Raw genomic sequence first — 12,267 nt, forward strand, 5'->3', positions numbered from 1 at the left:
CCAAGGAGGAGGAGGATGCAGGTGGCAACTGTTCACCCACACTCAGATTGTAGGGGAATGCTTTGCTAGTCCTCATGAGCCTCGCCCAGGTAAGGTTTACCACGCTCGTGGGATGAGGCACTGTAGTCCTGGACATTGGGGTCCCTATGTAAACAATCCATATTCACTCAGGACTTCACTCAGTCCCTACACTGGACAATAGTGACATGGGTGTTCTTAGGCAGTTTCAGGAGTATCTTTTACACAATGATTAACTACACAGGGAAAGAGCCTTTTAGAGATGTTATGGTAACTCATCATGCCCTAAAAAAGCAGGTGTGCTTGAAAAAGGCTATTAGCTGTAAATGTCTGAAATAACAGATGGTACCTCGTTCACTAAGTACTTAAAACTAGAGTTAAATAAGAGAATTCCATAAGTATACATGGCACCCCACAGGTAATCTACTAGAGTTCCCTTCATCAATTGTACAAAAAGCAAGAAAGACCCAAAATTGTTAACAGCAACTTTATTATTTCACTGATGAAAAAGTTGTAATTGTGATGCATTTCACATAAATTTACAATAGTGGAGGTTATACATAAATTACATTAAGTCACAAAATTTCTATTTTATAGAATCAAATTACTTTGATGTGTCCAGTTGACGACATAGTTCTTAATGGATAGCTGAGTCCAAATATGCAAAATATAGCTTCTGCTTTTGACCATGGTGCTTTAAAATTCTTCAACATGCATTAATATATTCTAGTTGTAGGGATATATTACACATAGGCTTTATCTTGCAATCAGGGAAAGCCCAAGCTGAATTCACACACAGTACTCCTGTCCTTTAAAGTAATCTCAAATAGGACCAGAGAACAAATAAACAAGTATGTTTGGGTTAGTACTCCCCATTAATAAAGAAAATACACAATCAACAATGCAACAAAATAAAATAAGGAAAGAGAGCTCCATTAGTAGCCAGGTTAAGTGGGTTTTGTTTTCAATTTTCACAGATCACAATAAGTTTAAAGAGCAGATCAGTCATGCTACTTGGGGTGATCAGACAGACTTAAACAATTATGAAGTGAGTTAAGGTCCTCAAGGTGTCTGGAGGTGCTGGGTAAACACATCACAGGTAAGGAATGGGAAACCTACCTCAGCATTTCTGAAAGGCACAATCTATGGAAGGGAGACCTAGTAAAGCCCTTTCTGGTGGGTAGAAAGGAGTTGCTGAGCTGTCTTCTTTTAAAGGATGAGACCTTCATAGATTGGCCCCTCAGACTCTGGTGATTCCCGCCTTGAGCGCAAATGCTCCAACGTATTATGAAAATGCTTGTTAATTTGCTCTGTTTCTTCACTGGACTCAAGATTTGGGAGATCTTCTCGAATCTTTTGAATAAGTTGGTTCAAGACCTGAATTGTTACCTACAAAAAGAATAATTGTGTAGCAGGCATGTATCACAAAAAACAACTTAGGAGCACTGTTGTGAGGAACTTGTATTACTTTCATCAAATACCTGAATAATTATGAAAAAGATATGAGAATGTGATTCCAAGTTTAAGCAACAACTATTAGCTATTCATTCAGGACAGAATGAGAATTTAAAAAACTCAAAATATAGAGTAACATCAACTGGCAAAAGAACAGAAATTAAAATTGTATTTAACCTAAAAATCTTAATGAATACTATAATGTTACAAATAGACAATGCCTTTAGGACTGACGCTGAACTGCTACATGATGACAAATCAAGCCTACTTGGTAAATGTATACTTGGTATTTTTTTACTTGCACAGTCTGTGCAGACAGAAAAAGATTCTGGAGTATGGAAGAAGGTCGCAGGTAGACTAAGCAAAGCCAAATTTTCATAAATTAAACAAAGTATCGAATCTATAGAAAGAGAGAGCTATTTCACTTACCGCATCATTTTCTTTCTCATAGAAATAGATGTACCTGTTCAGGATCTCTATAAAGAGCTGAACTTGTAGTGAGGGGTCCATGCACTGATTTGCTATCTTTAGAGCCTTCTTTAGGCACTCCATGACCCTTTTGCCTCCATGAAGCTAAAATAAAGGGCAGGAAAATAGGGAATGAATTAATAAGGAGAACTGTCCCATTTTCTCACCATCAAAGAAACACAATGCTTTAAGACTCTTTTATGCTCTAATTGGACACAACAAAATGAAACCCTAAAACAAAGCAGACAACTATATATTTAAAAACAAAACTGGTGCCAGGTATTGTGGCACATACCTAACTTTAACCCCAGCATTCAGGAAGCAAAAGTAGGTAGATGGGTCTCTGTGAGTTCAAGGCCAGCCTGTCTACAGAGTAAGCTCCAGAACAGCCAAAGCTACATACGGAGAGCCCCATCTCAAAACAAAAAAACCCAAAGAAATGATAACTAGTGGTAAACAAGTTGCTGTAACCACATCCTTAAAGTAGACTCTACCACAGGTGAGATGCTGACATCACTACCCATTCATTTCCTCTCTACAGCAATTGACAATGCCAGATTTCCAAACACCCAATGTTTCACTTCCAAAGCACAATGCCAAGCAACCAATCCCCATTACCAGTTCTGTCTTGTAACAGCCGAGAGAAACCTTACCTCCTCCCCGTTTTTGTCTGTGTTTCGGCCAGACCAAAAGAGATGTGCACATGTGCTCACAGCTCGGCCTTGATCTGGTTTCTTCAGAAGTTTTGATGCAGCAAGTGCACACTGAGTTCTCAAGGGCTCATGATTCTCTTCACTGAAGCACTTCATCCTCTCAAAAGTACCAATGATCAAGGTGATAGCAGCCAGCTGTGCTTTAGAATCGCTGATTTCATCCTCATAGAGAGAAAATGCCTGACCACACAGAACAAAGAGTATTCAGGGAGCATCCATCAACAGGAGCATTTTCCAAAGTTCTTCAGAGCAAACCCACTCTGTGAGATGGCCTATGGACATTCACACCGGGGCATGCTTTACCTTCTGGTGAAGCGGCATAAGCTGCAGCTGAGATGGAAGACAGCTAACAGGTTACAATTAAGAAGCCTATTCCAACTTTGTTGAGCTCAGACTTGCCAACTAAACTAACCACAAGAACTTCTGTCCATGAAACATTTTCTACAGGGACAACGTAACTACCGTAAGAAAGACTTCCACATGGTCAGATAATGTTAATTACATATTGAAAGGTTAGGAGTGCCGGGCATGGTGGAGCATGCCTTTAATCCCAACAGTCAGGAGGCAGAGGCAGGTGGATTTCTCTGAGTTCCAGATCAGCCTGGTCTACAGAGTGAGACCCTGTCCAAAAAAAAAGAAGTAAACCAGGAACATCAAAAATAACAGACAGTGAGCCGGGCGGTGGTGGCGGCGCACGCCTTTAATCCCAGCACTCGGGAGGCAGAGGCAGGCGGATCTCTGTGAGTTCGAGGCCAGTCTGGACTACCAAGTGAGTTCCAGGAAAAAGGCGCAAAGCTACGCAGAGAAACCCTGTCTTGAAAAAAAAAAAAAAAAAAAAAACAGACAGTGACTGAACCCAACCAACTGGACCAAACAAGCCATGACGGAAAACAGCTCACCTGGGACATAAATTCATACGCCACTGTTTCATGATTTTCAAAGCCAATTTCCCCAGCAGCTAGTGCTCCTTGAAGAAAAAGTCTCAGTGGTAATTCAGCCAGCTCTGCTTTGATCAAAGCACTAATAGTCTGGTGAGCAAATGAAAAAATCTTCTGGCATTTCTTTTCCCACTTGTCATCCTAAAACAGGAAAAACAATCACATCAAGTTCAAGATTAATTTGTTCATTATAATGAAAAATTCTAATGGAGACTCTAAGCAAAAGCCCTGAAGTTAAGTCCAGTTTTATGTCCTTTTTCTTCTCTCTCATTTACGGAACACACAAGTAAACCAAGCAGGATGTCTCAAAAACTAAACCCAATGCCAGGCAGTGGTGGTGCACGCCTTTAATCCCAGCACTCGGGAGGCAGAGGCAGGCGGATCTCTGTGAGTTTGAGGCCAGCCTGGTCTACAGAGCGAGATCTAGAACAGGCACCAAAACAACACAGAGAAACCCTGTCTCGAAGGGGGAAAAAAAAAAACAAAAAAAAAAAGAAAACTAAACCCATCTAAAGCTGCTGCTTCTCTAATTTATAGAGATCTAACATTTATTTTTTTGATCAGAAAAGAAACACATCCCTAAGTTGAGGAAAATACACAAAAGAAGCTGGAAAATAAAATCATCCCTGGTAGCACAGTTGCTAATGTCTTCCTGTCCATTTTTCTGTGTAAATATAATGGAGATATCTTTGTAGTTTTGTGTTGTTTGCTTTAAAGCAGATCACTGAAAAAAAGTTAAAATTTGGCTCATACTACAAACAATTTGTATGTAACTTCTTGTCAAAACAAGTTTCCTCATAATACTAAGTTATTTAATAATATTTTAACAAGAAATTATTCTATCAACTCATTTATAGTTCTAATTGGTTATAATGATCCCCTTTAAAAGCATCTTTAAAACATGAATGGTCAGTATACACAAAGCTTTAAGACCCTAATTATGTGCCCACTGCTATGAAGAAAGGTACAAACACTTGCCACACAAGCCAGACAGCCTGAGCTCAAGCCTGGAATTCCTGTAAGGTAGAGGGAGAAAACCAATTCCATACACTCATCCTTCACCCCCTGACATGCACACCATGCATGAGGGTTTCTCAACCCATCATACACATACTAATAAAAAATGTAACTAAGTTTAAAAAAATTCCCTGATTATTTCCTTAGTGTAAAATCTTATTAAGAGGAATTACTGTGTTTTAACACTATAGTTACACATTGGTAGTTTACTAAAAATATTTTACCACTATTCCATTCTCAATATAACATTGCCATTGCTGAAAATTATTTTTCTTTTCCCTTTGCTACTCTAATTTCTAGAAAGTTCTAAATACCACTGTTACACCATCCAAACTTCTGTAAAACCATTAAGTTCTCTTTACTTTTAAAAGATGACAGACTTGTTACAAAGATCAAATGTATAATCCAAGTACATAGTCCTTGTTACAATATAAATAGTAGTTGCTATTTTGGGAGTATGTCTCAAATCCTTGTTTCCCTCTTTTCTTTTTTATTGGTCTCCCAATTTTTTCATCTGATAACACTCGGTAGAATTTGTCAGCCACTGGTCTACTACTAACAGTTTTTGATTAGACATGTGAGGTCGTATCTTTTGCTAACGGGTTTATTTTACTCAGTATACTGTCTTCCAGGACCACCTATGTTGTCACAAATGGCAGGGTTTCTTTTATTTTAGGGCTGAATAATGTCCCAGTATATTTATGCACACATATGTATGCGCACACACACTGTATTTTCATTATTCATTGTTGATGTGTTTGGCCATTCATGACCACTGTAAATAATGCTGCAATGAACATGGGTGTGTAGATTTCTCGTCAACAAAAACTGATTTCATCTCCTTTGGATATTTATCCAATAATGGTACTCTGGAATTGTATGAAAGTTCTATTAGAGGGGATGAGTTGCTGGAAAGCAAACTGCAGGCCTGGGACATGCTAAGTATGCCCTCTACCACTGAGCTACACTTCAGCCCTACTGTTAGTTTTTGGAGCAGTCCCATACTGTTTTCTACAGTGGCTGTACTACCTTATATTCTCACCAACTGTGTTCCCTTTTCACCACACCATAAGTTTTTTGTTTGTTTGTTTGTCTGTGATGCCAAAGACTAATCCTAAAGCCTTGTACATGGAGAGCAGATAATCTACCAATGGGGCTACATTCCCAGCCATTCTCCTGTCTCTTTGATAATAGCCCACTAAAGAAGAGTCATATATCACTGTACTTTTCATTTGCACTTCCTTCATGATTAATAATATTCAGCATTTCAGTGACCCATCGGCCATCTGTCTGTACTCCTTGAAAAAATTTGTACTCAGATCCTTTGTCCATTTTTGTTTATTTGTTGTTTTGGAGACAGGGTTCCATTCTACAGCCCAGGCTGGCATCCTTCCCATTTTCAAATCAAGTTATTTATTTTCTTACTGTTGAGCTGAGTTCCTCATTCTTTTTTAATGGGGTGTTTTAACATTTATTTTTATTTTATGTGTGTGAGCGCTTTGCTTGCATGCTTGGTGCTCATAGAGGTCAAGAGGGAGCTAGATAACTCAAAACTAGAGTTAAAGATAGCTGTAATCCCCCCCGTGGATGCTAGGAATCAAATCCAGGTCCTACAAGAGCAACAAACACTCTTAACCACTGAGCCGTCTCTCCAGCTCAGGGTTCCTTATTTTGGATCCAGCCCCCTATCAAATGTATGGTTTACAAACTTTTGTGACCACTCTGTACACTGTTACACTGTCTCATTACACTGTTTTCTCTGCTGTCAAACTCTTTAGTTCTAGACAACCCATCTATCTATCTATCTCTGTTTTTGTTGCTCTTAGTACTCTCACCTGAAAAAACAATGACAAGGCCAACGTTTGCTTTCTTAATCCATTTTGAGGTTTTTTGTTTTTTGTGGGTTTTTTTTGGTCATGATGTAAGATAAAGATCTAATTCTATTCCATTAAGAGTGGACATCCAATTTTCCTATCCCATTTATTAAAGACAGTCTTTTTTGTTGGAGTCCACTAGGTTTCCTGGTGACTGTACCCAGCAGAACTGCATAAGAGGTTGATTGGACCACGGGCCTAGGTACCAGGTGTTTGTAAGGGTCTAACTAGCAAGGGGGAGGTCTTTTGCTCCACCCCTTGGCGTTGTTATAAATAGACCTTTGGACTAACGCTCTAGGCCCATTTGGATAAGGATCCAGGCCCACCTGAGTCTATCCTGTGTTTTCTCTATATATACATATTTCTACCTAAGTCTCTTATCCCTCAATCCTCAAGTGTTCCTGGGTAAGTAAGTATGGGGGGCTGGTCTCCCACAGATGGCACCAGGAACAGGAACCAGAGACTTGGGGAAAGGATTGTAGTGGGCGTTGCGAGTATAGGCATGCAGATAAGGAATTGAAAAATGAAAGCAACGGTATTTTATTCTCGGATGTTATAGGCTAGGCAGTGAAGGAAATCCTGCAACGCTGCAGCATTAGGATCTCTCTCTCTCTCTCTCCCTCTCTCTCCCTCCCTCTTCTTTATAAAAAATAAGGAAGGTAGAATGTAATATAGTGCAGGAAGTAATTTAGAGTTAGGTAGGAAACAGAAATATGATGTAGGAATATAGAAAAGAAAGAGCTTAGGGTAAAGTAGGATAAGATAAGCCTAACTATGGGGCTATGAGCACAAAATCCTGGAGAAAAATCTATCTTCTCTGAGCTTTACGGGCAGAGAAAAGCTCTTCTTGGAGATTCTGGATAGAAAAAAAGATTCCTGGAAGCTTTTGGCCTGGGGACAGTTCAAATGCTGAAAAAGCAGCAGAGGAAAGATTTCCCTGCAGCGGGTGCGGAGGGAAACACAAACCCTCTGCTCCGCCAGCAGTGCAACACCTCACCCGCAGAATTAGTCTCCTCTGGGCCACGAAGCCAAAAGTGTAGAGAACGGGGGTTTGGGAAAGCTTGGTAATCTTTCTTTCTTTTGGGAAAAACTTACTCTCTAAAAGGCCTTTCAGAACTTTCTCAGTTTAAAACTCAGTTTCACCTGGATGGAAAAATCCTGAGGCAGGGGCCTGATGAAGCAGGGAAGCCAAGCGTCAGAGACACTATCTGGGGAAGGAGCCTTCCAGACAGGACAGGACAGGGAGCTATCCAGGGAAGAAGTTTTCTTTTCTATCAGAGAAAGTATCTTTTTAAGGAAAAGCTTTGTTTTGATGACTCCAGTTGAGATGAGGGAGTGTAGCCCTAAGAGGTGGGTTGCCTTTGGCAATAAACTCTGCTGAGCTCGTGGACAAATGGAGGCAAAGCCACACAGGAACTGGGTCAGATAAAAGATCTAATTAGAGATATACCTGTTAAACGGTAGCCCTATAGAGGGTTTGCTAAGAGATTCTTCCTAATTTAAGTTGAGTAAGAAGTAATATATCTCTTTTAGATGTTTGCTAAGTAGATATTTGAAAAGTAAGTCAGAGAAATACAGGCTTAGAATATATAGGCCTTAGGTTTAAGGATATGGTGAAAAAAGTAATTTAGACTAGGTTTTCCCAACCTGGGACTTGAGAGCAATGTCCAAGGCAGATTGCGGACTTGGCAGCTCCAGAAACCACCAATAATAGCAAGAAGCAGCTCCAGAAACTGCTAACTTCAGAAACAAGCAGCAGAAAGGAGTGTCCACTGCTGAGACCCGTGGACCGTCATAGCTTCTCAAGCAGCAGACACCAAGAGCCTGCGAAAGCAGAGCCAGCAACTAGCGGCGAGGGTCCACAGGCTTTCGGCTATGAAGCTAAGCCACTAGAGAGGCTAACGACAAGCAGCAGTTTGGAAAACTCTGCAGAGGTGCCGCGCTGCAGGAAAGGTGAACAGCAAGATTCTGCAACCTTTGAGACCATACACCGCAGGAAAGGAGAATGGTGGAGAGAGACCAGCAATTTACGTCACTTCGGGAAAGTGAACAGTGGAGATGGCAGAGACCAGACTGCTTCCAGGACCAGAATGGTGTCAGTGAGGGACAAACAACTGAGACACGCGGAACTGCCGAGTGCTCCAAGCTCAAGAGCCAGCCTTGAGACTGCGGGAACTGCTGAGACTGACTGCAGCCTGAGCTCCCAGCAGCGAGGCAGCCGTTCAACGTAACAGCCTACAGAGGAGGATTCCCGGCTTGCTGAGCACTGGGACTGTCAGTGGTGCAGGTAATGCATCTCGCTCCCAAAGCCAGGGTTGCCGTGGGAAGGCCACAGTTTCAGCTCATGGCAGCTGAAGGAGCCTTGAGCTTGTGTGGCTATGAGGTGAAGCTCTCTAGCCTGTTCTGGATCTGGTTACCGAAGGCTACAGACTGCAAAGTGCAGCAGTAGCTGAAAGCAAAAATCTGAGAGACTTGCTTGAACTGAAAAGTCTTGGTTATGGAACTTTTCGTATTTGGAACTGTTTGCTTCAGTCATTACGATTCTGACAGCTACACACAGACTTAAGGGCAGCTGACAAGCCAGGTCTACGAGCGCTCAAAGGAACTTTTAGGAATGGTACCAGAACTCTTTTTGAACTTTTGAATTTAAGAAATAAAACAGACAGTAATGATTTCATTACAATGAGACAGTTTGAATTTACTTATGCATATAGACTCTATCAACAGTGATGACTTATGGACTGCTTATGGAACTGTTTAAACAGAAGTTTGTTTGTTTGTTTGTTTTTTTAAAGAAAAGGGGGAGTGTTAATATTCCTCAGTAAATATTTAATTTAAAAAATTTTTGTGGCCGGGCAGTGGTGGCGCACGCCTTTAATCCCAGCACTTGAGAGGCAGAGCCAGGCAGATCTCTAAGTTCGAAGCCAGCCTGGGCTACCAAGTGAGTTGCAGGAAAAGGTGCAAAGCTACACAGAGAAACCCTGTCTAAAAAATAAAAAAAAAAAATAAAAATTGTGTTACTTGAGTGAATTAATGTTATGTTTTGTCTAGTTCTAAATTGTAGGTTGAGAGTAGGTTTGCAGGTTGAGAGTAGGGTTGTAGAAATTATTATGTTAACCTATTGATATTGATACACCAAGGTTTGGTGAAGTTAAGAGTATTTAAGTTTAAGATGTATACATCAGAAGTTTATGTTAGCAAGAAATATTAAGAGTTTGTTTTAAGATGTAATATTGAGAAAATTTTAACTATGCATAGCAATATTTATATCAGAATTATGTTAACCTGTTTGTCTTTAAGATTGATGCAGTTGCATCAAGTTTTTTCTTTTAAAATATAAAAAAGAGGGACCTGTTGGAGCCCACTAGGTTTCCTAGTAGCTGTACCCAGCAGAACTGTATAAGAGGTTGATTGGACCATGGGCCTGGGGACCAGGTGACTGTAACTAGCAAGGGGGAGGTCTTTTGCTCCACCCCTTGGCATTGTTATAAATAGACCTTTGGAATAAAGCTCTGGGCCCATTTGGATAAGGATCCAGGCCCACCTGTGTTCTCTCTATATATATATTTCTAACTAAGCTCTTACCCTCAATCTTCAAGAGTTCCTGGAGTAAATAATAGTGGGAGCTGGTATCCCACACTTTTCCCCTATGTTTCTGGCATGGTGATCAGGATTAAGAGAAGCTGATCCACTAGCTGGGCCATGGCAATTTAATTCCAACAGAGGCAGAGGTAGGCAGATCTCTGAGTTCGAGGCCAGCCTAGTCTACAGAGAGAAACCTTGTCTTGAAAAAGCCAAAAACAAAAAAACAATAAGCTGATCATACACACTTGGTTTTCTGGATCACACCTCAGCTCCACTGGTCTATTTGGATGTATTTCTATTAGTATTATATCATTTTGATCATTATAGCTTCATAAACGACCACTTTTATTGTTAATAGTGGTAAATACCTAGTCATAAGTGCAGAAAAATAGAATAGAAACTATTCTAACAAAAACCCAGTATGCAAGCTGGTAAGAATGTTAAGGGGGGAAAAAAAAAACTTGTTTTAGAAATTATCAGAAAATTAATTTTACTGAGTTTTATTCCTTAACATAAACTTGGATGTTCCAACTTGCATGTATATGAGACTGAGGTATTTTCTTTAAAATTATACCATTGAAGACAAGCCACGATTCTGCTTTAGAAAGAAATGAACTCACAGGGAAGCTGCACACAATTCATAATATTATTCAGTGGCAGGCTTTTTGAAAAGTGATTATGCAACACTAGCCCTCTCACTGGGCATAGTTAACTTGGTTTAGAACCTAAGAAATTTTAGCATCAATCTGAATTGCCTGAGTCACATAATTCCTAGTGCTGTTGTGAGATTCCTCAGCCAGTGTCTGGTTTACCAGTGTCAGTTAGGACAGCAAAGAGTGAGTAATGAATGAACCAGGAGTTTCTGAAATGGGATCTGATATCATTATCACTTATTTCTGTGTGTGCTTGGGCTTTCTACAACTTAGAAGATACAGGAAGGAAAAAGCAAAAAAATGTAGTGATATATTTCAAAGTAAACCCACCACTTGAGAATTCTCTTTGTATCGAAAAGCCAGCTGGTAAGCTGCAAATACCAAAGGTGGCAGTGTGAAGCGAATCCGTTGATTTCCACCAGCTCCAAAGTGTTTTCGTGCTGTATTCAAAATCTGACAAAGAAAAAAATTTAAACATTTTTTTTTTCCACACTAGGATCAGTTTATTACAAAATTACATGGGAGCTCTAAACCTTGCTGTTACTGTTTTGTGACAGACCAGCCTTTATAGATACACACTTCCTACATTAACCACTCTAAAATACTAACCCATTTTATATATGGGTAAGCTGGAAGCTTACAAAGGTGGTGTTACTAGCTAAGGTAACTAGTCAATGCAGATATATATATATATATGTTATTCTCATACACACGTGTACAAACTATACTGTGTTAACAAGAACGTAGGCTGATGAAGCATATCAGACTTACATGTAAAAGTAGATCCTAGTACTCTCTACTCTGTTGCTGCTAGGCAGCAATCTGTTGAAACATTCCATTCTGGAGGGAAGTTCCTACGATTTAGGAAGTAAATAATTTTACAAGTACCAGATAACTGCAACTTACAAGACTAACAAAAAGGCCCCTCCCAAAGAATGTGAAGTAGTAAACCATGCTGGTGGAGAAGACTGACCAACAGGGCTGCCTGGAGGAGCTTCTCCAACCTGCAAGGCACCTACAAGCCACGCAGAGCTCCAGGACTGCAGCTTTGGTAAGCTGTCATCAGCACTGGAGTGGGATTTTCAGTTATGCCACTGCCTTTGAGACAGCCTATTCCTGTGAGTAACCCCACCCTCCCACGGCCCATACTCCTGTATGTAATCCCAATAAACTCACTGGTTGGCCAAATTGGACAATGGTAGAATCATCATTTGGGTTTCTCATTTGTTCCCTAGAGGAGTGAACAGATGTCTCCCAGGGGGACGTATCATACAACTGCCCTACTCTTAGCCCAATTTCACTTGAAAAATGAGGTGGCATACTCCTGTAACTGTTGAAAAGATTAAATGACACATTTCAACTGTGTCATCAATACCTTGCACAAGGTATGTGCCCAAAATTTATTGGCCACTATGGGAATAAAACAGCTGTGGGGTGTGTGGGGATGTGTGTGTTTGTGTGTGCATTACCAGTAGTAAAAGAATCACTCCCCAAAGCCAAGGCCCTAAACTGGCTCATAGCTCCAGGAAGCCAGCTATTTGGGGAC

General features: G+C 40.4%; 1 protein-coding gene across 1 annotated transcript in view; it reads right to left on the reverse strand.

The window, feature by feature from the left end:
• Positions 1-491: 491 nt before the first annotated feature.
• The window catches only part of Vps35 (VPS35 retromer complex component), a 39,222-nt gene continuing 27,446 nt past the window's right edge, over positions 492-12,267 (reverse strand). Inside the window, exons 13-17 of the mRNA XM_028893961.2 lie at positions 11,052-11,174; positions 3,554-3,733; positions 2,595-2,834; positions 1,903-2,046; positions 492-1,407 (exon numbers count right to left, since the gene is read on the reverse strand). Of these exons, the coding sequence (XP_028749794.1) occupies positions 1,228-1,407; positions 1,903-2,046; positions 2,595-2,834; positions 3,554-3,733; positions 11,052-11,174 (867 nt within the window). The 3' untranslated portion in view covers positions 492-1,227. The remainder of the gene's footprint in view (positions 1,408-1,902; positions 2,047-2,594; positions 2,835-3,553; positions 3,734-11,051; positions 11,175-12,267) is intronic.

This window comes from Peromyscus leucopus, chromosome 5, assembly GCF_004664715.2.
Source record: "Peromyscus leucopus breed LL Stock chromosome 5, UCI_PerLeu_2.1, whole genome shotgun sequence".
Classification (NCBI taxonomy): domain Eukaryota; kingdom Metazoa; phylum Chordata; class Mammalia; order Rodentia; family Cricetidae; genus Peromyscus; species Peromyscus leucopus.